This window comes from Manihot esculenta, chromosome 15, assembly GCF_001659605.2.
Source record: "Manihot esculenta cultivar AM560-2 chromosome 15, M.esculenta_v8, whole genome shotgun sequence".
Lineage (NCBI taxonomy): Eukaryota > Viridiplantae > Streptophyta > Magnoliopsida > Malpighiales > Euphorbiaceae > Manihot > Manihot esculenta.
The window spans coordinates 4257883-4285134 of NC_035175.2; the positions used below are offsets into that span (position 1 = coordinate 4257883).

The 27252-nt window shown below is 35.5% G+C and overlaps 3 protein-coding genes across 12 annotated transcripts; 2 read left to right on the forward strand and 1 right to left on the reverse strand.

The window, feature by feature from the left end:
- The first annotated feature begins 1211 nt into the window (after positions 1-1211).
- Positions 1212-7627, forward strand: LOC110601144 (eEF1A lysine and N-terminal methyltransferase). Of its 2 annotated transcripts, none has more exons than XM_021738176.2 (16): positions 1212-1716; positions 1872-1973; positions 2057-2123; positions 2238-2419; positions 2881-3141; positions 3845-3928; positions 3998-4045; positions 4127-4191; positions 4421-4469; positions 4824-5076; positions 5634-5755; positions 6054-6134; positions 6248-6322; positions 6418-6617; positions 6714-6864; positions 7059-7627. In XM_021738176.2, the coding sequence occupies exons 1-16, from the start codon at positions 1306-1308 to the stop codon at positions 7254-7256; spliced, it is 2349 nt and encodes a 782-aa protein (XP_021593868.1). In that variant the 5' UTR covers positions 1212-1305; the 3' UTR covers positions 7257-7627. The 2 variants fall into 2 exon arrangements, with proteins under 2 accessions (XP_021593868.1, XP_021593869.1); XM_021738177.2 differs by having other exon boundaries at positions 4824-5073.
- A 510-nt stretch (positions 7628-8137) lies between these two features.
- LOC110601145 (RPM1-interacting protein 4) lies at positions 8138-11427 on the forward strand. 9 transcript variants are annotated; one of them, XR_002485773.2, is made up of 6 exons: positions 8138-8380; positions 8989-9125; positions 9269-9922; positions 10182-10373; positions 10562-10655; positions 11137-11427. XR_002485773.2 is itself a non-coding variant. In XM_021738178.2 (6 exons), exons 2-6 carry the CDS (start codon positions 9081-9083, stop codon positions 11156-11158), a joined length of 945 nt encoding a protein of 314 aa, XP_021593870.1. In that variant the 5' UTR covers positions 8138-8380; positions 8989-9080; the 3' UTR covers positions 11159-11427. The 9 variants fall into 9 exon arrangements, 5 of the variants coding, with proteins under 5 accessions (XP_021593870.1, XP_021593872.1, XP_021593871.1 ...); XR_002485772.2 differs by having other exon boundaries at positions 11140-11427; XM_021738178.2 differs by having other exon boundaries at positions 10562-10593.
- Positions 11428-12102: 675 nt separating this feature from the next.
- Positions 12103-26138, reverse strand: LOC110601450 (beta-galactosidase 9). Its single transcript, XM_021738592.2, has 19 exons — positions 25845-26138; positions 25207-25302; positions 24987-25099; positions 24717-24783; positions 24221-24313; positions 23706-23849; positions 23368-23456; positions 19567-19672; positions 18959-19046; positions 18698-18819; positions 17057-17260; positions 16381-16613; positions 16148-16263; positions 15450-15547; positions 14292-14402; positions 13552-13662; positions 13208-13416; positions 12706-13054; positions 12103-12490 (listed from the first exon to the last, which is right to left on the reverse strand). Exons 1-19 carry the CDS (start codon positions 26034-26036, stop codon positions 12356-12358), a joined length of 2676 nt encoding a protein of 891 aa, XP_021594284.1. The 5' UTR covers positions 26037-26138; the 3' UTR covers positions 12103-12355.
- Between the last annotated feature and the right edge of the window lie 1114 nt (positions 26139-27252).

Genomic DNA, 27252 nt, shown 5'->3' on the forward strand with positions numbered 1-27252 from the left:
AGTTGAAGTAGAATTAATTACAATTTAAAAAATTAAAGTTTAATTGATAAAATTTTAAAATTTATGGTGTAATTATACATTTTTTTAAGGGTTAAATTTTTGTTATTATTTATTTTAAAATTAAAATGTATAGTATTAAAAAAATAATTTATATTATTATTATTATTATATTAATTTTTTAATTTTATTAATAATTTAGTATATTAATTTATTTTAATTTAATCTAAATTCATCCATATTCTAATTTTGAAATCCATATTAATTATCATTGTAGTTTAAAGAATATACGATTAATAATATATATTAATTATATTTTATAATGTGAAATATAAATTATATTTTACATAATTTATTTTTAAGAATATAAAATAAAATAATTATTTTTAATATATTTTTTAAAATAATATTTTATTTACTTTTAATCATATTATTAATTATATAATTTTTTAAATTATAATAATAATTAGTTTGGCTTAATTTAAAATTAAACTAAAATAAAATTAATATACTAAATCATTAATAAAACTAAAAAATTTATAATAATTTTATAAATTATTTTTTAATATTATCAATTTTGGCTCCTCACATGAAATCATACAAAGAATCCCTGCCCTGGCCGGTAATACGGGAAGCAGCCTTGTATGTATTTATTTATTGACATATACAAATGAATATATGAGCGGAGCGAGAGCGACTAGAGTTCACGTCAGGTAATGTAATTGTTGATGTAGTTGCTTGTGCTTTTTTTTCCGTTATATCTTCGAGATTGGGTTAGTCAAAATTCTGTTTATCAACACCCGGCATTCTTTGACTTTAACACCGATGATACTTCTTTCTAAAATAATTAAAATATTTAATTTTTAAAAAAATTTTAATTACCCATAAATTATAAAAATTTATTAAAATTCTGTTTATCAACATAATAAAATGATGTATTAAATCACGTAATAATTCTGTTAATTTTTAATGATAAATTTAATGTTAAAATGTAATTAAAATAAATATAAAAAATGAGAATTTTAATTGATAAATTATAAATAAATAAATAAATAGTGTAGGATTAAAAAATGAAAAAGAACAATTCTATTACAACTCAGAAGTCCAAATCCAGATGTGGCCAGACCTACCTACTGAGTAATAAATTTTCTCAATAAATATGGGGCTCATATTACTCATAAATTGGGCTAATCATGGGCCGGCCGTTTGGATAGTTGCATTGTTGATTTGTGCGGACAAAACCTCTGCCATAAACCCTAACGAGAATAAACTAACTTCGTTACGGAACCAGTGTAACCTCAATCCAAAATGGGGAAGAGGGACAAACAACCATCGCAATCATCCTCCGACGAGCTTCTCAAAACCCTAGGAGACTTCACTAGCAAGGAAAACTGGGATAAGTTTTTCACAATTCGGGGCACTGATGACTCTTTCGAGTGGTATGCTGAGTGGACTGAGCTCCGCCAACCACTCCTCGCCCTTCTTGATGGAGCTCCGCCCACTGGAAACCACGACACTTCTCTTCATCCTAACTCTCCGCTGCAGATTCTCGTGCCTGGTTGCGGCAATTCGCGCTTATCGGAGCATCTGTATGATGCGGGGTTTAAGGATATTACGAATATTGATTTCTCGAAAGTTGTGATTTCCGATATGCTGAGGAGGAATGTGAGAGAAAGACCTGGCATGCGTTGGCGGGTCATGGACATGACCGGAATGCAGGTTTGTTTTGAAAATGTTCCCCCTCCCCTCGTCTTTCTTGGATTTAGGAAATTCTTCGAGAAGTTTTCTCATTTTACGAATGGTTATACTTCGTTTGTTTGGTAAGCTCTTGTTGATTTTACCTTCCTTTCGGTAACGGTTACTATGTTCACCAGTTCGCAGATGAGACATTTGATGCTGTTCTTGATAAAGGTGGATTGGATGCTTTGATGGAGCCAGAGCTTGGGCCTAAGCTGGGGACGCAATATTTGTCAGAGGTTCTTGGAATTTATTTCAGCCGTTTTGTGTGCATGATAGTCTAGTTTGATTGGAATTTATTTCACCGGTGGATTATTCTCAGGTGCAAAGAGTTCTGAAATCTGGGGGCAAGTTTATTTGTCTTACCCTGGCAGAGTCTCATGTTTTAGGTACCATTTACTAGTTCTAACTATACACATTGGACATGCTGTTTCTACTTGTATTGACCTACAGTTTTCTGCTTATGGTCGATATTATATGTTAAAACAATTTGCCCTTTTCAGGTTTGCTTTTCTCTAAGTTTCGGTTTGGGTGGAGGATGAGTGTTCAGGCGATCCCACATAAACCATCTGCCAAACCTAGCCTTCGAACCTTTATGGTGATTGCTGAGAAAGATATTTCTACTAATTTGCTCCCGATAACATCATCATTTGATCATTGTTCTCTTGATTGCAGTGGAAGCCAGGTAGCACCAGTTATTTCCTTGTTTATTCCTACATAAAAGATTTTTCATTGGCAATAGTGTAGGGGATACTCTATATCCACAGCTACATTTTCCCTATTTTTTTTGGCATTTTAATTCATTATTTACTTGATAGGGAAGGGAAGATGTTTGTTGCAAAAATTTTGAAATGTAGTTATATCAGTCGTGTTGATAAAATAAGGGGTATAGTTGCCAATGTATTTTATCCTACATTCTAAATCTGGAAATGTGCAATCCCCACTTTCCCAGCTTCAACTAAGGGATCACATTTGCCCCAGATGGGGAAATTGGGGATTCATTGGAGTGTGAGTTTACCAGGTATTTGATATCATATGTAAGCCACCCACATGCCAATAACCTAATGAACATTAGTGTAACCTTTTATAAGTCTTGGTAGAGAAGTCTGATAGGTGCATGACAAAACTTAATGGATACATTTTTAGGCTGCTGGTCTGCATGAAGCTGTTGAAAATGAGAATCAGATTCGTAGAGAATATTCAAGTGGTTCTGACATATTGTACTCTCTTGAAGATCTGCAATTAGGAGCTAAAGGGGACTTGACAAAGCTTAGCCAAGGTCGTCGTTTTCAGCTTACTTTGGGTGGGCAAGGAGGCTCTCGTTTCACTTACAGAGCTGTCCTTCTAGATGCCAAGGACAATTCTGTCCCATTCTCATATCATTTTGGTGTTTTCATTGTGCCTAAGGTGTGGCTACTATTTATTTGGTTCATATGCATTGCATGGATTATTGGCTATAGGTTAATCTATAATAAATTTGCTGTTTAGTTGCTTTTGTAAGAATTATTCACAAAAATTAAAATAAAAAATCAAAGGAAATTGGTGATGTTTTGTACTTTAATCATCATGGCTTCTATAAGAATAATGGCTTATGCCAGTCGGTGGTATCTGTGTCCAACCGTATTTAATTTATTCTGAACTTTTATTTCACATTATTGTTGTTCAACATCACCAAGTTTATTCTATTAGTATGGTAATCAAAATTGAGAAACATTTTTCTTGACTTTCTTGTCATTTTGAAAGGACGAACTGTTCCCTCCCCCGAATTCTTGCCCAAAATACAAAAAAGTTGAATGTGGCTTGTTGTATTAATTTTTGGATTCTTAATGAGCCTTTTTTAAATGGATCACTGCTTCCCACTTTTGCCAATTTGCTTTGGAGTTATGTTATTAGCAAAGGTTGGCAGCATTCCCTTTTATTGGTCAACAAATGATAATGGGGTAGATGAGTTGCCAAATGGGAAAGAGAAAAAGTAAATAATTAAGTCATTGTGTGTGATATAAAATTGTGTTCTACTTTCTGTTGCTCCTTGGTCTGTATGCAAACATGCATGTGTAGATATAAATGTATTTGTAATATAGGATGCATTCTTAAGCCTATGTTGTTTCAGACGCGAGCTCATGAATGGCTGTTCTCTTCAGAAGAAGGACAGTGGCTGGTGATTGAAAGCTCAAAGGCAGCTCGTCTCATTATGGTATTTTCCTTTGTGTCTGTAACAATTATATCTGTTACATTTTCTGACCAATTTATATCCTGAGTGAAGGTTATACTTGACAGCAGTCACGCTAATATTAGCATGGATGATATTCAGGTAATGCTTTATCTACTCTTAATAAACGTATTCGGTTTTGCAATTTTTAGCAGTGATATCTAACATCTGGTTCTCTTTCAGAAGGATTTATCTCTGCTGGTTAAACAGTTGGCACCTGGAAAGGATGACAATGGATCACAAATACCGTATGTTATTCATATCATTTATACCATTCTTATTCACATCATTTACTCCCCTTAATAACTCTGTCACTATGTCATCTTGACCAAGATGTGGCAAAGTTGTTATCTTTAGTTTATAAGTGGAAAAGAATTGTTATCATACTAAAAAACTCTACATGTAATGTGTGGCATTTTATTTCTGTTTGACTCATAGCCTCAGTATGTTTTGTTTAATGGGATATTTTGTCTACAGTTTCATGATGGCGGGTGATGGAATCAAACAACGGCATATTCTGCTCAAGGTTCGCACTTCGCACTCTCTTGTGATGCTATTTGAATCTTTCTGAAGTTAATACCCCTTTGTCGCATTTAGCTTTTCACCAGAAACAGTGGGAATCCAGTGGATACTATGTAATATAAAAAATGCCATAGATTGTCTTGTCTTAACTATTTGGTTTGGATAAGTTACAAGAACTATCCTTTGTGGTTACTATTGTTTATAACTTGACTTTGGTGGTCAGATATTAGTATTGCTCCTTTAATTGAAGAGGATAGGGTCATGTGATTCCACAATTAAATTACTGTTTTACTCATTTGAATTGCAAAATTGGCATATTTTATTCTTATCCACTTCAGTTGTTGCTGGCATTTGTTAGGTTACATCTTCATTAACTGGCACAATAATTGTTGAAGATGTGGTTTATGAAAATGTTGATGGTGATGTTAGTCGGCTTTTTCCATCTAAAGATTTGATATTCCGTCGTCTCATCTTCCAACGAACTGAGGGCTTGGTGCAGTCTGAAGCTCTTCTTACCAGGGATGAATCTTCCCCTAAAGCTGTTGAAATGGAAAGGAAAAAACCTTCATCTTCAAAATCTAAGAGAAGAGGATATCAGAAACGAAATGGTGGTATCATTTGATCTATTATGATATTCGAATTTCTGAATCATTCTGATGCTCATTGATTTTACCTGAATTCTTTAATCAACTTATATTTGATTCTTTTATTTATTTGGCTTTGTCTGTATGCTAGATGCTTTTGTTTGAATAAATTTTCTGATGCTTGATTCCATGGCAATATTGGTTGGATAAACAATCTTCAGGCTTAATAGTTGAACAACAAGCCTTGCAACAAAAAAACTTTTTTCTTTGCATCTAATGCACTTTTTTGCTATATTTGTATTGTATTCAATTGGTGGTTGCCAAATACATGGTTAGAGTGACTGAGAAGATTTGGTATTCCCTTCATTTTCGATTCTCGAGGTTTTCTTCTAGGCGTCTTAGTTTGCTCTTTCAGTAATGGTGCAATGTACTCGTAATATTTTGATTTCACTGTCCAAATGAAAAATGCCTCATAGTTATTGTTCTTGTGTATCACCTGTCCAGATAAAAATGCATCATCTTTTGTAGCTTATATTGTGGCATTTCATTTACCTCTTCCTTTAATCTTTCCCTTAATACTGCAGAACCAAGCAACAGGCTGAAGGTTTATCATGACTATTTGGCAAGTTCTTACCATACTGGGATCATTTCTGGCTTTATGTTGATCTCATCATATTTGGAAAGTGTGGTATCAGCTGGAAATATGGTAAGAATCCTTGTTCTTTATTTTTCCTTATAATGTTTGTGGTTACTTACTAATGCACACTTGAAAGATTTTTGTTTATTTTAATCATGAGCTGTACTTCAATGATGTAGGATGCAATGCAAGTGCATTTATGAATTTGTAAGTCTGACTGGGTTGCATGCTTTAAAAGGAACTTTAAACAAATGCTTTTGTGCTGAAGCGAATGCGTCTATGTTTTTCTGATAAACTGCACGCCTTCCATCTGTGAGAATATCATGATTGTTCTTGATATTGCTGAAGTTTAATAATTTGTTTTCAGGTTAATGCGGTTGTAGTAGGTCTTGGGGCTGGTTTATTTCCTATGTTTCTCCACGGATGTATGCCTTTTTTGCAAATTGAGGTAACTATAGATTTTGAAAGTGGTCCCACCATCCTGTGAGGGGAAAGTGGAAATAGCATATATATTATTTGACCTATTGTCAAGATTGATTTGGTAAATTATCCAATCCATAGGTGGTGGAGTTGGATCCCGTGATACTTAATATAGCAAGGGACTACTTTGGTTTTGATGAAGATAAATACTTGAAGGTAGTTTGCTGGGAACCCATAGGTGATATATCTGGATGGCCCGAGTTCTGAATCTTCCCACTTTATTTTGTTTACATTCTTATATGAAACTGCAGGTGCATATTGCTGATGGAATTAAGTTTGTTAGAGAGTTTAATAACCATGCACCAAGTGATAGAATACTCCACCAACATGAGGATACTTCAGGCATTTCAAAGTCATCTTCAAAGGGAAGTTGCATTATTTCTCATGCAGATGGCAACATGAGTCCTGGGCTTGATATACTTGTTATTGATGTGGATTCCTCAGATTCAAGGTACTTGCAGATATTGTATTTTATGCAACTGAACGTGGGTATTGAGTGACTAGGAGTCATAATTGGATAACTTTCGTTTATCTGGTTTATGAACAGCTCTGGGATGACCTGCCCAGCTGCAGATTTTGTGGAAGAGTCGTTTCTCCTAACTGTTAAAGATTCCCTTTCTGAGCAAGGTCTGTTTGTTGTTAATTTGGTCTCAAGGTCCTCGGCTATTAAAGATATGGTTATTGAAAGGATGAAAACGGTGAGAAAATTAATTTTGTTTATTTATTTATTCATCATATTTATTCACCAGATCTTCATTTTTTTGACCTGAAAATTTGTTTGATGTTTTACAACTGTTCTTTTCTCTCAAAATTTTCATTAGATAAATAAATTTGATGCACTTTTTTCTGAAATTCCTAGTTCCTAAGTGTATATTGTTGTATTCATCTTTAGGTCTTCTCCCACCTCTTCAGCCTTCAGCTTGAGAAAGATGTCAATATAGTCCTTTTTGGTCTTTGTTCAGAATTTTGTGTCCAGGAGGACTCCTTCCCTGAGGCTGCGCTTCAGCTTGAAAAGCTACTGAAATTCAAGCACCCAGAAATAAGTAAAAGTATTATAGAACCCTCAAAGAAGATAAAATGTTTGAAATGATAGGCGTCCAAGTAGATATTCCCAATTGAAATTCCTGTCTAAAGATGAATATGAATACAAACCAAAGTTTTTTGGTTCCGGCAACAAGGTGACGGGGAAGGGAAGTTGTCGTATGGAATGGAATGGAATGTGGACCGTCTGATTGATTCCTGGAGGGAGGCGGAAGAAGTGGAAAGAGTATATGCAGTGAATCTGATAAAGATTGGTATCCTTTTGTTCTTGGCGTTACAGTCATGTCTGAGAGATGATGGATATATACTTGCTTGTTCTCTGTGGTTGTCTTTATTGATAATTTAGTTTGAGTGGAGAATGTTATTGATGACTTTTTTTAAATTTTAATTTCATAGAAAATGTCCTCCATGCTCTTGAAACCTTGTAACAAATTTCTTCGTGTTTGATGAGAAACAACCTTCATGGTCAAGCCATGCAGACGCTATTCAAATAACTTGGTCAACACTCAAGAGCCTCCGCTGGATTGCTTTGCACCTTGATTGGGACCGTGCAACTGCATATACTATAATAATAATAATAATAATAATAATAATAGAGATTGACTTGTTTCTGTACTCAAGTCAGAGGAGAAAATTTCATAAAAAATTAATACTTAATAATAATACTCAGGAACATAAATAAATAACCTTAATAAAGTAAAGATACGCCTATTAGCTTCCAATGTGCGTCAATTGATAACCATTCGATCAAACTTGATCGGATGGTTAATAATTCGTGCGTATAGAACACACTTTCACATCAAATTATTTTTTTAGTAAAGTATTAATATTTTATCTAAATAATTAAATAATATAAAGGAAAAAGAAAAATTCAGAAGTCAAGAACTATCGTAATGAAGGAATGACGCAGGTAAACTATTAATGGTCTGTATATCCTTTTTCTTTTTCAATTTTTTCTTCTTTAAATTATTTCTAAATTTTCTTGTTAAACTCTTTCTCGGCGTTGCGAAGGAACTTTCCAAATATATTTTTGTTTGCCGGATTCTTGGAGTTAAAAGAAGAAGCACCTATCAGTATCACTCCTCCATCTTCTTGCTAGCAAGTTGTCTTTTTATCTTCTGGGTCTGCATTTTTCCAATACAATCTCATAATCTAGTTTGAAGACCAATGGAAGTGAGTTCTTCTCTCTGTTTTCAGCTTGTTCTTGATCTTTTTTTTTTTTAAGAACTACTTAATTATACATATGATTCTTGTCCTGTTTTCATGGTATGTGTACAGTTGGGATGAATTTGGACTTGTGTACGTTTGTTTGCAGCTTTCCTTTGTTTTTGGTACTTTATATATCTGGGTTCCTCTGATTTGCATCCTTTGATCTGTTAGTGCTATTTTAGTTTCAGTGAGTATTTTGATAATCCATGGGTCTGAGAGAATTATTTGGATTCCATTTCTTGCAAATGGATAATTTAGGAGATGCAGCCTTCTTGGAATAGTTTGCAATTGCATTATAGTGGAGGCAACAGTAGCATTAGTGGAAAGCCTAGTCGTCCTGACTTTTTTTTTTCCCCTTCTTTCTTTTTGGTAACAAAGTGGAGCAAAAGCTAAATATCCCTTCTGAATTTAAGACATATAATTATTGAGATGAATTATCTTTCTTTCATCAGTTGGGATCTGGGTTGTATTAGTCAGCGTTTGCCTGAGTGAGTTCTTTGGGGTAAAAAAATTACATGGGTTTTTGGCTGATCGTTGATCACAGTCTAAAATGATCTTTCATGCTAGAAAAGTCATGGATGGAGGGATCAAAGGCGGATGGGTAGAGTAAAAAGATTAAACAGAAAGAAAACTGTGTAAGACTGACATATTCAGTCAAGGGGATATGGTAATTCCTTTGGATGGAGGGGATCAGTTCCAAAAGTTTAAGGTATTGTGCTCAATCATTGACAATTTTTGACAGGTTGAGCAAAGTATTGAATTCTGGAATTGCTTGTACATGATCCAAAATTGTAGTAGAATCTGAGCTGCCAATGATGTGCTAATTTTTCATCTCATAATTTATCCTTGCAGCAAAGCTCTACTGTGCCCAAGTTTGACAACTGGGAAAGTGAAGAGAATGTGCCCTACACGGCCTATTTTGAGAAGGCGAGGAAGGGAAGAACTGAAGGCAAAGTGAATGGAAGTTACTCTGAAATAAACTCTCAAATTTTAAATACCAAGCCTCAAATTCATGCCTCCTCTTTCCAAATGAAACCAACAGATGTGCTAAGAGCGCAAGAAGCCGTGAGGTCAAAGCATGAACATTTAAGCCAAGAAGAGTTTGATTTAAGGAGATCAAATGATGATGTTGACAAGATCGATGGCGCAAAGGTACTAAGGGCAAATCATGAACATGGGGAAGATGGTGAACAGAGGAGACCAGCAAATTCTCCACTGCGCCATGATAATGCTCAGAGGGTGGCAACTGACTCAAATCTTCACCATTATGGTGGTGTGAGCTCTAGCGACACCCATAAAAGGTTTATGCGGAGGAGTGCAGCCTCTGATCTCAGCACTGAACAGCCACAACTACACCCACATAACCAGGCAAAAATTGGTAGCAAAGGTAATGTAGTATCTTCGCCGACGTGGGAAAGAAAGGGTTCATCAGAAGGTACTCATGGTCTAGCTCCCATGACCCCTGGAAGATCCCGATTGAAATCAGTCACCCGAGGCAATGATTGTGTAAATTTTTTCTCAACTTCTTGTTATATTTTTAGATTTACATTTAGAGTAGTCATTAAAGAACCATATATATTGGAAAATGCTGGAAGTTTTAAAGTAGTTTAGCTACCAGTGATAAAAGAAAAGAAAAGCTCAAGTATATTAGGTTGCTCAAGTAAAATATATGTTATTTTATGGCCTGCCAAGTTGTATAGGACAATTACCTTTAGTATAACTCAAATGAAATTTCTGAGATCATGTTGTTATTCTGATGTGGCAGCCTGATGACAGTGCTGCTGTTCCAAAATTTGGGGAATGGGATGAGATGAACCCCGCATCAGCTGATGGGTACACTCACATTTTCAACAAAGTACGAGAAGAAAGACAGGGTGGAGTGGCAAAGGTGCCTGTCCTACCGACTGAAACTTCTCATTCCAATGGGCACAAGCAGTATGGCAATGAAAATTCCAAGGTATGTTGGCCATTCCAGTCAGGTTTCAGCTCCCCTTGAGTTTTTGCAAGACAGATCAGTGATGTAAACCACACAACTTTTGTTAATAGAAATGTCTCAGTCATCTGCTAATTACAAGATTAAAGGATCAGAACCTTTTATCTGGAACTTTGTTTTCTGAAATATTCTCTCTCTTTCTCTCTCTGTAGCAGAGCTGTTGCTGCTTTTCCTGGGGAAGAAGGTGATGCTTTTTGTCCATTTGATCAAATAGAGTGCACAAGACACGTCATATATGTATTTATGGTAAAATGCATACTTGCATAGTACTTTAGTATTTTTACCTATCAAACACTTAACTTTAATAAATACCAAAATTTTTAAAAATATTACTTTTAAATACTTAATTTTTTTAAAAAAATATTTAATCTACTTTTAAATACAATTTTAAAATTATGTATTTAAAAAATTACTTTTGAATCCAACTTTAAAACTATGAATTTAACTGTAGATTTGAAAAAAATTACTTTTAAACACAACTTTAAAATCATGAATTTAGTAAAATAATATTTTTTAAAATTTAAGTGCTTATTAAGTCAATATTAAAGTTAAGGTATCTAATAGTGTGAAAGTATACATTTAGGCATGTAATTATAGTCAAAGTATAGAAATCGTAGGTGCAAGATTTTGCTTACGTGTTATCTCTATGATGAGCAAAGGATGATGTTAGAGAGGCAAACATCACTTTTTTATATTTCTGGTGAACTATGTACCTTATTTTATATAGCAGCAATTTCGCCAGAAAGTGATTTTGGAACTGTCCAGAAGCCGAAACAGGAGGCTGAAGAAATTTGCGTGAGCTGCTGTGGACTTCTGACATATTTTACCACCTAACTGTTGTATGACTACCTGTCATTTGAGGACAGTTCAAAACTGTCGATGTAAGGGGAAAAAAATCTTACAAGATTCACCGATGTTTACCTCCTTGAGAGACATTGGATAGATTTCTATTTATTTGAACTTCTTATCATCTGAATTCAAGAAATAGAAGGAGCACTGACATGACAGACTTGAACCATGATAGCTCCTTGGAAAGAAAATTTCGAGATGCACGACTTTTAAAAGTGTGACGAGAGCTGCAGGCTTAATCAGAAAGTTTGATATGGAAATTTCATCCTTTAAGGGATTAATTTTGCATTTTAATTACTTTTTTGAATATTTTAGATATTTTAGATATTTTTATAATTTCACTTATTAATGTTTTATTTTCATTATAAATAGCGTCTCTTGTTATTGAAAATTCACTTTTTTTTTATGAATTTCAATAAAATTTAGTTTTTTAGCTTATATTTTCTCATATTTCGTTTTAGTCAAATCATATTGGTTAAACTTTTGACGGAATTTAAATAGTCATTTATCAAGTCAAGTTTTAAAATGTAAGAAACATATAGATTTTCTAATTTTTAAAAATTTTTTTTGAGTGATTTTGAGTTGGTATCTCTCCGTTCAAAACCAGAGATTTTTATTTTTTTTTTCTTTTTTCCGAATGAAAAGGCGGGTAATGTTTTATGTCGTGTCCTCTGATAGGAAACCTTTCCCTTCCCTTCCCTTCCTCTATATAAGTTTACGTGTTTACTGGAACGACCAGTCGTTTCCTGGTTCAACTCTGTGTACGACTCCTCATTTGGGACTTGGGGGTCATTTCCAGAAGATGACACAGAAGCCAACCTGATATAAAAGGTACATGATTTAATTTGATCCAAAAATTCTCGTCTGAATGCTAATATCTTTTGAGATTAGTATTAAATTGCGGCTCAGATCAGATAGTGGCAACTCGGAACCATGTATTTAATACCAATAAATGGCTTCCTTGTTAATTTTATGGAAAATTACACCTATACACGCCTCCAGTCTCGGATAATCCAATAACGTGGCAGCATGAAAACATTTCTGTCACCAATTGACTTGAAAATTCGACAGAGCAGATACAACGACAGCGTCTGATGTCAATACTCAGAGATATTCATTGATGAGGCGCACCTTGCCTCAACAGCCAACGTTTTAACAATGCCACGGCAAGGATCATCTACAAATACTGCATTTGAAACTGTAACATTGCATTTGTTTCGTCCTTGACAAGCCTGCAAAATGTAATAAAGATATAAACCAGGTGGTAAAAGAGCTAGGCCCCTAACCTTAAACAATGTACGGTAATTCCATTTCATCCTAGGAATTAATGTTTCAGAAGCTGCAAAATGTTTGTCTGCTTTACATATACTCACCATGAAAACTAGTTTTTCAGCACCCCTACGTAGGGGTTGTTTGGAAGTGAAATCGAAAAGAATACTACACTCACCTTGGCCACAACAGACAATGAATCGGGTGCATGGCAATTTCCTTTAGAGAACTTTCGACAGCTCCCTTGAGGAGTTCCATAGCTAGCAAACTCTATGGATGAAATTATATGTCCATCTTGACACCGTAACTGCATTTCAGGTGTCATATCTTTAACTGAAATACTTCCATCAATAAAATCTTGATGGACCCACTTCTCAAGAGGTGGATAGTGGGTTTCTGATACTTGAGCACAGATTACACTGTCCGAACGCAACTTTACTGAAATATCAAGGGGATTCCCTCCTGTCTCCTCAAAGATGACAAGCAAATTATTTGATTCCAGTAACCATGACCGTGGGACGTGGTACCTGGACATTGATCAGCAGCAGCAAGTGGCATTAAACATCTCTTTTTAGTGATCATTGTGTCATAGATCAAAGAGTGGTCTAATAATTCATGTAGAGGAAGCAAATTGAGCCAGTGGACAGCAAGCATGTGTGAATATGTGAGTGGAAGTATACCAGGTTTGTGTAGGCTTCCCACAGTTTGTTGTACATTTTCCAGAACTGTAAGCCCCCCGATAATCACAATTTCTTTGGCATCCATCCTCAGGAGCAACCAGAGTCCAGTATCTTCCTATGTGGTGGCCATTGACCCATGCCTGACCCTTTCCCATGCTTCTCAAATCAAGAGCAACTGGGTCAGCACCACCTGGTGCTCCAAAGTATGTCTGCATAAATTGGGAGAAAATGCTTCATCAAAACAAGGCTTTTGACATCACGACTCCAAAAAAAATAAAATCTGTCATTTGCAAGTGAACTACTCTATAAGCAACAGTTTTACCTAAATGAAAAATGGGATTTACCTTGTACCATGTAAATGTTGATGGAATATCATCATGTGTCAAATCAGTCCATTCTACCATCTCACTATTTTCCTGTGTGTATATCTTTAGATACTCACCCAGAAGTCCCACCTGAAAACAAAAGAAAACATCTCTCTGAAGAGAAAAAAACCATCTGCATAACTACATAATTAAGTAGAAATACAGATAAATAATGACCATAAATTTTGTTACAAATCCATTACAGAGTACACACAAAGAGACATAAGAATTGGAATTTTATATTAATTCATCAGAAGTATTTGAAGTTTTGAAACGTTAGATTTTAGGCATCAGTTCTCTCTCTTTCTCTCTCCAACGCAGCTGTCCCCTTTCCTGGAGATTTCCTGTTGAGCTCAAACTTTAATAGTAACAACAGAGAAAATAGAAAACAAAGTATAACAACTTCCCACAATGATGTATTATAATCCCGTATTTCAGATGGAAACCGGAATAGGCTCTGACACAGATTGCTTTCTTTTTCAGTTCAAACCATAAGCATAAGCCTGAAGCTTGTTTTCCAGATTTAGCTGCTTTTTGATGTAAATTAATTTCAGAGGACATGTGACACCAGGCACACACCCTAGGTGTATTCAGCAATTCCTTCAGATCCCGCTTGTGGGGGGGGGGGGGGGGGGGGGGGTGAATAGCCCACTCCATGATTTTACCATGACACCAAGAGAAAAATCAGAGGAAAATAACTTAAATTCTCAAGGACAAACCTGGTAGGTCCATAATAATTTCGAGAGGTCTATATCCCCGTCCTTAAATCCAGTAAGCTTAATTTGGCCTCTAAACCCTGCTCCGTCTCTTTCTAAGAAGGCACCACCATTCTGTATCGTTGAGCAGAGTATGGAATCAGTAATTACCAAGTAAAAGGCTACAAAATAAAACTGGACAACAGACGGTTACAACCAAAAAGACCTAAATCATTGTTTAGGACATTTTAACATGAATCAATAAAATGAGAATCTAGTGAAATTATGCAGAATAACCATTAATGAGTTGATATTTATGGATAAAACTCTTGAACTGCAGAAGCAAACAAAAATACTTTCTTAACCTCTTGTTATGCTTTTATCCAACAAACTGAAATAAATGATTAAAGGAGAGTTGCATATTGATTTAGATTGGAAATTGGCATATGGCCATCTGGCAGATACAATGAAGAGGGAAAAAGGAGTTGAAAGGGCAAAGTGTGACTAGAGTAGCAGAGTATCCAATTCTAGGTTGGTAGGGGTAATGGGGACGCATGAAATCGTTCAAGTTTAGAAGACCAACCTTGCTAACCATATCGTCAAACAACATCATTCTGATGGATATTATTCTGATGTTTCAGAAAAAAAAAAAGCCACCAGCAATGAGAGAGAAGACAATTTCAGAGATAAACTTTTTTTTTTGGCTTTTGTTGGAAGCTCATCACTTTCTTGACAGCATCCTATATTACCACTGAACTAGGCCATATCAACAAAGGCAGACTTTTTGAGAGAGGTGCTCTGAAAAAGTTAGTGGTGGATTGCACTTGTCAGGCAGTAAAGCAGCAATCTGATCCACAGCTTTATCAACAGACTTTTTTACAATCCAGGAGAAAAGAAATGTAGGATAGAATTGCCAGGTTGAAAACTGTCCGTAGCATCAACTTCACAACCATGATCATTTGTAATAAGAGGCAGTTTATTATTGATTCTTCCCTTGGCATTGGAAAGACCTGATAAAGAATCCTTAGATAGGGAAATGTGCTACAAGGAAGGTTTTCTGTTTGTAGATAACTCTTACATTATTTGACTATTAACAGAAGATGATATTCGAATTTTGGCAAGAATATTAAACCTTTTACATGCAAACCCACTGTATGAGACAAGAAGACTTGAATCTTTTACCTGCAAACCCACTGTTTGAGATAACAAGACAAAGTCATTATATCCCTTCTGAAACTTAACTGGCTGCACAACCTTGTCCCACCGACCGATCATACTGCCTAGACTTTCAAAAGAAAAGAAGCATAAAAAAATAATGAGGATTAGTATCTCTTTTTTTTTTTCAGAAAAAAAGTACCTAAATTTAGAAGACAAAAATGTTCTCTCTTTAAGGGAGAAAACGGCCAGCACAACAGTCATAAATACTGAAGAAACAGGATAGCATTTGATTCTCACATTATGACAACATTCTCATTTGTGTCTAGAACATAAACCATAAACAGAGGGAAAGGAGGTAATTATGAAGAAAGACAACAAATGGAGTGCACCAGTTTACACTAGGGCCACGCAATTTCAATTTCAATAAAGAGGTGCAAAAAATTCTGAAAGCATTATTCTCAAATTAAGCATTTTGTGAATACAAAATTTAGTTGTGTAGCCTCTTTCTTTAGTTTATCTAAACAGGATGTGTTTCAAAAGCACTTACCATCTCTCTCCAAATTATCAACAAACACGGAAAGGTCGAATGGGAACCCAAAAGAAAAAGTCCACAACTTTTTAAAAAGCAATGCATTAAATGTTTATATACTAGAAAGCAATTTCATTTTTGAGTAGTCAAATTTTACTGTCACCTAAATAAGAAGAAGAATCTGAGGTATTACTTGTAAGTTGGCCGTTAATAAATATATGTAACACATCACGCATGCTGTCTATTGAAACTGTGGGTCTAACTTTGTTTTCCTCCCAAAATGCAATGTCATCATTTGAAACATATATTCTGCATCCAAAAAGAGTTATAAAATGCAATAATATATATAGAAACAAAGAGTGAACCCATTAATTTCTTAATACTTTTGTAATTTGTAGCCATGTCCAAGACTGGATGACCGTGTACCTGGTGAAATACCAAAGATAGTCTGATTGATCCTTTGTCACATTCAAATGCTCCAGTATTCCCTCCACTGTAAAATTGTTCTCACTCCAAATACTAAATGGCTCTTTTACAGCCAACCAGGACAATTGTATATGGGAGTCTTCATTCTGAGCCATGAATTGCTGAGGTGCAGAAACATCTGAGATATAAGGCAAAGCAAGCTCTATAGTTTTGATAGAAGTCTGTGCTGCAACCTGCTCTCATGGAAAAAGATGGGGAAGACAAATAAAAAAGGGAAAAAATAAGGCATCCCAAACTAAACTCCTGGAAGAAAAGGAAAACAATTAAAATCTCACCATTGGCTGAAAACTAAGCATTTATAATCCACAAATGAATGTGTGTGCTTGAGTGAGAGCGAGAGAGAAAGAAATTGACAATTTTTCAAAAGCCACTTAGTAAGAAAGGAAGTTGCACATGAACATGTTTACATCTATACATTGCTAAACGCATATTAAACTTTCTGACAACAAATAAAGGTGTAACTTTATAGTAGGCCTCATATTAGTATTTCAGACTCCGGTAATCACAAGAAAATAAAAGGAAAAGCCATGTGCATAGTTTCCAGGCAAGTATGTGCCCCATAAAGACAAGTTCCATATTTCCCATAAAGCATAGTATTCGAAAGTTGGAACCATACCTTGGCAGTGTTGAACACAACATTCCTGCAGTCTGGCAATATACTCACTGACCATGGTGGTAAAGTATATGATTGACCAAGAAATCTCACAGTAGCTGCTTTATGTTCATCGATATTCGCAAGAAATGCAGAGCACCCACTTTGACTTCCATGCCAAGTTGAGTTCAAGGCATCAGTGTGAGCATCTGTACGGTAAACATGAGCCTGGCAACAGTAATATAAAAAACATGGTTAGACTTAAAAAAATGATATCAATTAGTTTTTCTTTTAAGAAGTATTTTTTCTTTTTTTTTAGTTTCTTTACGTCCACATACAACAAATGTCAATAAATAACCTTGTTTCCCACTTATAAGATGACTATGGTTATGTCAATAGCTATCTTAAACTCATTTGAATATCAACTGTCAGTCTTGTTGAATCCCACGTTAGGCACTCCTCAGCTAGCTTTTGGGATGAGTTACGCCTGCCCCAAATTTAACATATTATCATACTTTCACTGATATTGGACCTCTCATAAATACGCTTCAATCTACTTAAATTCCACATTGGTTTGGAAAAGATAATGTGTCCTTATAGGAACCTAGACACTCCTACTCTTCAACTAACTTTTGGGTGAGTTAGATTTGGTTCAAATTTAACATGGTATCAGAGCCTCCATCGATGATGTTAGGCCTCCATAAATGTCTCCAGTGTACTACTAGGCGTGAGGCGTGTATTGCATGAGGGTGTATTGAATCCCACATCGGTTTGGAATGCGTGAGGAGTGTATTGAATCCCACGTCAGTTTGGGAGGTCTAGTTTGGAATGAGTTAGACCTGGTCTAAATTTAACAAGCCAAAACACTCTAAATGAGATACTTCTGCCAAGAGAGATTCAAACACCCCTTCAAGTTTTTAGGGTGGATAAAATAGGCCTTCGAAATGGTGTAAGAATTTTCTTTAACTTCAACTCTCAGTTAAAAAAAAGAGCAGGCTCACATTTGAAGTATACTTAGTAGAGGGTGATGATCGTTGCAATACTGCTCTCTCCCACTTCTCTTAAAAACTTTTAGCGACATAGATGAGCAACAGAACAAGGTTAAGGCCAACATGAAAATAATTTTCACCAGAAAACATCGACACAAAGCAGAATCTCTTGTAATTGCCTTACTGTCTTAATGCAATCAAGCTCAATGCAATCAAGCTCAATGCAATTTACAGAATAAATTAAAATTTTCTTTGTTTAGCTAAATACATTTAAGAAACTGATCTTGCCAAACAAAAATAATAGTAAAAAAGCACTGGAAAAAAAATGTCAAAAACTCTTTGATTATAAATGATGAGAAAATATGTTTTCTTAAAGCAGAAGAGAAAGGTTTCAGTTAGATTTACTGTTTGATAACGATAGTAGATGGGATTATATTAAAGAACAATAAAACTTTCATATAAAGGCCATTGAGAAGCACTAGACCTATAAATGTTTGTTTTTCAGTTCACACTGGAAGCAATGGCATCAAAACAAAATGAGTAAGGAGATCAAAGTTTGCAAACTGAAGTAGCCCCACCAGCAAGAAATTAACATGCCATTCAAAATATAAAGTCCAGGAAAACATCAACCTTGAGAAAACTTATATTGTAAAGACTTAGAAAATACAGGACAAACCTCTTGCCTGGATCCCAATTTTATGTACTGAGGTGAATCTGAAGCAACTAGAGCTGGTTCACAAAGCTTTATAGCAGCATGCAGATCTTTCAAATGCCCCCACTTGGGCTCACTTAGTAGCCCTAGATGAAGAAGGAGATTAAGAGATTCAATGTTATGTTATATTTTGACAAAACATGCATAGGCAAGAACCGTGTGCCTCAGACTGATGTTGATTACAAATTAGGGAAAAAAAAATCATCTGAGAACAACTTCACCTACCATATTCATCAATTGGAGCATCATAATCATAACTAGTTATATAGAATGGGCCTCCAGCAGTCCGACCAAAGTTTGTTCCACCAAAATACTGCAATCAGTCAGGATGCTTGTCAAAATAGCATGGATACATCAATGGGCTATAATATTATTGATTGAATCTGACATATAACCTAACTAAGATGTTTTCTCCAGAATATAAAGATATTTGATGTAATAATATTACATGCCACTCCCTGTTAAAAATAGTTCATTTCAGCTTCTTTGATCAAATTATGTAATTCATCAATTTTGTTCTGCTCCTATACTTGAAAAAAGAAATTATGTCAGTGAATAACAAGGGAAATGAATGGATGGACATGCTGAATTACATTAACCCCGACAACTAAAAAACTAAAGATCTAAAATTTTCTCATGATGATACTCCACTGGGCCCTTTGTAAAGTTTTCACTACTAACAATTGAAACCAACAGGAATTTGAACCATGTATCTAACATACACCAGCAAAATCACACAAGCAGTAGAATGTCATAAGATTTTGGACAGGATTGTATTACCATGTATATTTTTATCAATCAAAACACGCATTCATTTCAGCAATCTACTGTACCATATAATAATTCTGGAAGCTCCCTCCACGTTCAAAAAAACGTGCAACAGCAAAGGCAAGGTCTTCAACAGGCCTATGAGGCAGTCTTCCACCCCAAGTTGTAAACCTTTAAAAGCCAACTTAAAATAAAAATCCTTTTGATAAACTTGCAGCACGATTTCCAGAACAGGAAAAAAAACACAAGAAAAGAGATTATTCAAAACAAACATGCACAAATGTCAGGAGATGAAAGCACTTTATCCTACTAGCCTAGTGAGAAAGAGTTGTTCTGGAGATTAGATTGTCCTCTTTCACAAACACATTGTTTAATGAAAAAGGTATCATAGAATGCCTGTATTAAATATACCCTCCTACCCCCCACCTCACCCCCAACAAAAGAGAGAGAGAGAGAGAGAGACAAGGACATAATGCACTACAATATCGAGAAAAAAGTGATAAACAATTGACAAGTCAAGCAAAAGACACAGAAAGAGATTCTAGCAGGAACAGATTTATTGCTGGCACTCAAAGCAGTGTCCTGCAATTACAATTATTGTAATACTTTCTAAACAATATAATATATCATGAAGTCCTCACCAACATAGTTTCACGTTTAAGATTTTTACCTTATAAACTAAAAATATAGTGAAAAAGTGCAGAATTTTATGACCAAGGAATAAAGAAGTGGTGGACTAGTCTCTTCAGTCAGTTGTAACTGTAGAAAGTAGTTATGGGACTCAAAATAGTATAAATAGGAACTTACTTGTAAAGTGAAAGATATCCAAGATCATTAGCAATTAAAGATAAAACTCTTTCTCCCTATTTCTGCTCTCTACTCTTCTCTAATTCGCTCTGTTGAATCCCACATCGACTGTGGAAAGGGGTAATGTGCCCCTTATATGGGCCATAGGCACTCCTCCCCCTTGAGTTAACTTTTGGGTAAGTTAGACCTGGCCCAAATTTAACATGGTATCAGAGCCTCCCATCCGATGTTGGACGCCCTATAAATGTGTCACGCACCAGTAAAAATTCTGGACGTGAGGGGTGTGTTGAATCCCACATCGGTTGTGAAAAAGGTAATGTGCCCTTATATGGGCCATAAGCACTCCTCCTCCCTCTTGAGCTAGTTTTGGGGTGAGTTAGTCCTGGCCCAAATTTAACACTCTCTATTACTTCTCCCCTTTCTATTTCTTTTCTCAACCCAATCTACTTCTATTTCTTTCTCTCCCTATTTCTCTGTTTCAAAGGGAATTACAGGTTTGCTATGCAACAAGTGGTATGAGATCTCTATTCTGACCTGGTCTTCCTCCAATCCTTTCTGCTGGCATTGCAATCCTGAGCAGATTTATGGGATTCTTTCAAAATTTCCAGAATTTCAGGTTTCTCTTTGTTCTTCTCTTTTTTTCTCTTCTTTCCCTCTATTCCATGTCTCTTTCTAGGGTTTGGACTTCTATTTCTTTGTTTTAGGCTTGACCAAAGATAAAATTCTAGATAGAATATTAAAGGCACAAGAGTTGCTGGAACAAAGAATTGAAAACCTGATTCAGAAAATGGAAAGATTGGATCAAAAAATTGGAAAAATGGAGCAATCCACTCAAAGACAGAAGATTGCAGTCTTTGTTCATGAATATCAACTTTTTGAAAACCATAGTGAAGAACAAGATACCTTATATGAAACTTCCAAAATGAAAGACAAGGGTACTGTATTGGAGCAGAATTTTATTGCTGATTTGTCTAGTGTAAATGAGGCCATCTATGAGAAGGAGAATAATAAAGATGGTGACGACAGAAAATTAGAATCTGCAATAGGGAAAGCAGAAGCTACAACTGGAATTTTTGCTATAGAAATTAGTGGGAATGTTCTTGAAAACAAGAAAGATAAAGGAGTTACAAAAAGTGTTAATATTGTAAGCAATTGGCAGAATTTCAGAAAACAAGATGGGGAATTCAGTTGCTGTAATCCTATAAGTCTCTTGGAAGATGAAACGGAAATATCAAGAAGGGAAAGGAAGAAAGTTCAGCCATCAAATGGAAATGTGATTTTTAAAGAACAGGCATGGGAAATTTGGAGAAGAAGAAGGAAAAAAAATTCCTTGTCAATCAAGTCCATACTATCACCTACAACTTTAGCTCAATTCTCTGGAACATTTCAGCTGAAGAAGGTGCTGGAAGTTAACATTTGGGATTCTAAATTCAGGGGATTAACTGGCCAGAAAAAGGTGCTGTGTGGAATTTTCACATCCTCCCGACCAAGTCTGAGGAAAAAAGCACCAGATATTCATTTCAACTTTCAGCATTTTCTTCATTCTTGAGGACAAGAATGATTTCAAGGGGTGGGGAATGTTATGACCAAGGAATAAAGAAGTAGTGGATTAGTCTCTTCAATCAGTTGTAACTGTAAAAAGTAGTTATGGAACCCAAAATAGAATATCAGGAAACTCTTTCTCCCTATTTCTGCTCTCTCTTCTTCTCTAATTCTCTCTATTACTTCTCCTCTTTATGTTTTTTTTCTTTACCCACTCTATTTCTATTTCTTTCTCTCCCTATTTCTCTGTTTCAAAGGACAGGTCTGCTATGTAACAGATCCTAATGAAAAATTATCGACATCAATGACAGAAACTCTAACTTTGAAGAACAATATGCAAACATAAACAAGATTTATAAAATTTGGCAAAAAAAAAATTATAAAATATGAAACAAAACCCACAATTTAGAAACTGTTGAAATCTAGAATGAAAGAAAAGATAGAAGAAAATAACAAGAGAAGCATTTGCATGGTTTGGGTATTAAGACTCAAGAGCCTGCATCCATGGGCATAAAATCTCAAACATTTCATTCACTTGTGTGCTTTACATAACATATAAGAGTTAGTCCATATATATAATGGAAGATACATATATGGCATGATATTGATAAACCATGAATCTCTACTATTTTGCTAATGAAATCATGATATTCCCATAACCATCAGATCCTTCCAATATGAGACATACCCCATGAATTAAAAGAAAATGTCATCAATTCCAAAAGAAATAATGAGATAAAGATTTGAATTAACATGATCCATTATATTAAAGTACAAAGAACCTCAAAAGTGAGGATATTTGGCACAAGCAATTAAAGAATCATATGCAAAGAATTTCATTTTCTGATGAGTTGGGTTAGGCAGCCTACCCTAAGCTAACCAGTAACCATGACTATCACAGTATCACTACTATTTTCTAACACCTTCCTGTAAAACCCACTTTCACTTGCATAGCACAATAATGGACAATATGGTAAGTACCATTTATGGCCAAAAGGATTTGGCTGGAGGACCTAATATTAATCTTTAATTTCTAATTAATTTTAAGATTTATTAGTTTCTTACTTTTTATAACAAATATCAAGATATCAACAGTATCTCTATTCCCACTTCAAAAACTCTTCTTTGAGTTCTAACATTTTGAAGCAGATGTGCAATGAGACTTGAAAAAAGTACTTATCCAAAATACCTGTTCTGTGCATTGCAGATGCAGATCCCCTATGAGTTTAGTACTCAATTTCACGTTCAATTCCAGAACCATATATGTTAACATCAAGATTGAATGGGAAAGGAAATATCTAGCACCTGTGCATCACCCTCTCTAAACTTTGATTCTAAGTTCCAGGTTAATTTTTTAAAATACTTCTAATTGGTTTACAAACCTCAAAATGCCTAAATTTTCAAGAGGTATCTACATCTTCTGGGCTAAATGCACTAGAAATTTGAATACTAGGGGGTGGGGGGGAAACTGTAGAACTGGCTAAATTGAATATGTAAATCATAAGGCATTGCCATACCATCCATCCCAATCTTCTGTCCAAAGTATTGGTTTATTATGGGAATTTGGCTTAAAACCGTCACAATAATATGCATTGCATGTGTCTATCTGCAAAAAAGGTAAGCACAACATAAATGAACGACAATTTAATGATTCAAAACTCAATGAAATGTAATTGAAATTAAGAATTTTAAACCAGATAAAATCAGTAAATTGTTTCACACAAAACCTATGATTAATATAAACTATTTTTCATTATCATTTATATACAACACTTACCAGAATTTCGCATGGAAAAAAAAATCATAGCTAAAGAAACTTAAAGGTCATGTCATACGTAAAAGGTAAAGACCTTACAATGTTTTCAGGAGCATCTGTTTGCTTGCACATTATCCAAGGAACCCCAGCTCCGAGCCCTAAAGCCATCCTGGCAGCCCACTTAACATATTCCTTTCCCCCTGGCCCAAATGAGTGTTCAACGTCTCCATATTCATTTTCAATCTGTCAAAATTTTCTTCTAGTTATACCAAGATTTGCATCAAAGAATAAATTTCATTCTAGTGTTTAGATCTATGATGTTGGTTTGGGAGCCTGAGTCTGCAGTATCAAAAACAAGAGAAAGAGCATGTGATGCAAATAGAAGAATGAGAGTCCAAATTTGAGCAATTCTCCTTTTCATAGAACCTCCACAAGGTGCAGGAAATTGTGAGAATTAAATGGAATGGAATGGAATGAAATGTGATTCTAATTCTATCCCCTTGTGTCTTGTAACCAAAATCAAGCCATCAAAATCTTAGCTAAATAATTCACCCTCATCTAAAATGGCTGATCTAAGTTAGGTACAAAATTAAATAACAAAGTTCTCTTACAACCTGCAACAAGATGATTGGACCACCTTGCCAAGAGAATAGCATTTCCTCTCGCATTAGATCCACAATCCTTTTAACAAACCGTTGCATCTCTTCCTGTAAACATTAACCATCATCAGGGAGTCATGATCACCTCTACATAGTCTTGACACCCTAAATTTGGGAACCTGGACACCCTTGGCTCAATTTCAACAATAAGTTTGAAAAAATTTCAGTTGTCAGCATGAGTAAATTACATAGATTCTGACATCCATGGAGGAGTTTTGCAGCAAATATAGAAATAAACTTCTGGATTCTAGTATAAGGTGATATGATCAAACATGAAAGTGTAAGTCCAAAATAAGATTACTAAATCTGTATTATGAGTCCATATACTTGAAAATATTCAATAGTATTAAATAACTTTAAGAACCATAAAATCACCTATTAAACGTGCATATCACAACCAGAAAAATAAGTGTGCAAGTGCAGATGTCCATTCTCCATAGGCCCATTATACCTTAAAAGGAGCATTATCTGTTCGAAATACTATGCCAGGGATGTCACGCAACCATACTGGGAAGCCCCTGCAACAGTGTTGGCCAAAAAATAAGGAGAAATTTTGAAAGATAGCCATCTTATAGGCAGAGCTCAGAGCAAATTCCATAAAGTAATTGATTCATTGATCAAGTCAAGATGTTCTGTGTCAGAATAAGGAGCCGTCATTGTCTAGATGGAATTACAATCAGAAAAGAACTACAAAACTATAGAAGGAAAAAGAGGGTCAGACCCAAAATTCCATTCAGCGCACACATAAGGACCTATGCGAAGATGAAGATAGAGTCCAGTAGCTCCCACTAGCTTCACAAACTTGACAATATCAAATCTTCCTTCAAAGAAATACTGAAAGCAAAACAAGAAAAAAAAATTGATGTTTGAGGAAATTAATAATAAGTGGTAAATTGCAAAAGCTAAGTAACTTTTGCCAATTTTCAGCTAAAAATTTTCACCTGTCCTCTAACTGGTTCATGCCCATTCCAAAACACATAAGTTTGGATAACATCAACCCCACCTTCCTTGCTCTTTGCAATCAGATCAGGCCACATCTGACATTACATAAAAGATGTAAGACATGAAAATAGGATGACAGGAAGACATGAAAAGGGATGAAAAGCCACCAAGCACGAACAAATAGACTAACATGAACTGGACACATTCCTAGAACAAAGGAAGCAAGCACATAATCATGGCGGTACTGAAGCTTAGTTTCCAATAACCCAGATCGATAAAGAACAAGTCTCGTGATAAACGAAATTCTTATATTGATTTTGTGATTTCCTGTGTAGTTCTTTTAGTAAAATTATTAGGCCAATTAAATCAACATATCACTATAATAAAATTAGTTCGATAAACATGTTAACTTTTCTGCAGTGATCACACTCTCTACACTTCTATGAATCTCCCGACCATTGTGAGTGGAAGCCAAAGTCCTCAGTCCTCGGCCATCCCAAAGCCGACGTCCTTATTGATGTTACCAAGAAGTAAGGATCATCGGGAAGACCAAAAAATAACACAGAAGTCGATAGTAGAATACTGAAGCTAGTAAGCAATGATCGAGAAGCAAAAGAAAAGAGTGAAAATCAAGAACCTCAGGAGTAGCACGAGGGTAGTGAATTCCGCCGGAAATGAGCATGCGGCGGTGGCCATCGATGATCAGCGCGCGGTGGTCATACGTAACGTTGAACGGCTTAAAGAAGTTAGCAGATGCGAGCAAAAGGTGAATTGCTATAAACAAAGACAGACGTTGAAGCACAAATTCTCCTCTTGCTCTTGTAACCATTCTGTTTTTTTACTGGAGAAGGAATGAGTGATAAATTAAAAAAAAAAAAAACGAAATTGCTTATATAGACAGGACGAAGAAGGGACACATTTCAGTGGGAGGAGGGGGAGAAGAGGACTGAGTTTGTAAGAAAGCAACCAACGACCAATCAAAACGATGTGTTTGGACAGTGATAGGTTGTCCGTCGGGTTGTGGTCCCAATATTTTTTTTCCCCGTGTCACGCCATCGAACCGCAATCGGGTTTTTTGAAAACTGATATGCAGTACCCGCCAAAACCGTCGAGCAAAAATAAATGTGTCCGTTTTAAGCTAACCGGCATGATCTATGTCTATGTGGTGTCCTTTTATCAATTTGGGTTTTTAAACTTTCCTGATACATTGAATTTTTAATTTAATTACTTTTAATTAGGCTAATAAAAATAAAAACTTTGGGGGAGGGGGGATTAGGATAATAAAACAAATCTTTTTCAGAATTTGCATCCTTTTATCAAAGTGGGTTTTTAATCCTTCCAGATATATTGAATTTTTAATTTAATTCACTGTAAAGCACTGCATGTTCTAAGAAATCTGTGCATCACCTCTTAATACAATCTCTTATGAAACTTCCCACCATTTCAATCTGGATTACAATTGATACCAACTGCCCTTCTCCCTCCTGATTCTATAACTTATTATAAATCTTTTTTCTTCTTGGCTCCCTGATGAGTCTAGTTTTCCTCTTGATCTATCATATGGGTCCATCAAATGGGTCTCTCAATATTTTATTTGACGAAGAGACCTGCAAAATAGAGAAAAATGGTCAGGGGTTTATCGGGGATGCCCCCGATGAAGACCCTCCGACGTTCAAATCAGATTTTACGAATTAGAGTAGTATGAATAAGCAAGAGTTGCCGAGAGAAAATAAGAAAAATGGAGTTAAGGAAGAAGGAGCCGGGATCCCCTTTGTTCCCCTTGCCCGTGATATATACATGTCTCTATGTTATAATGCTAACTGTCTCTGTCACCCAGCTCCGTACATACAGATGTGTCAGACACTTGCTCCATGCGTAACGGCCATTTAATTTACTCGGACACACATGCGAACAGGGTTGGTGGGTGATTGGCCTACTCCCCTACTGGACTTGTGCTCGTATCTGATCCGGATTGCCCTGAGTCGTTTGGTTCAGACTCGTAAAGTCGGGCCTTCTTTCGAGCGTACGATCTGATGGGTTTTGGA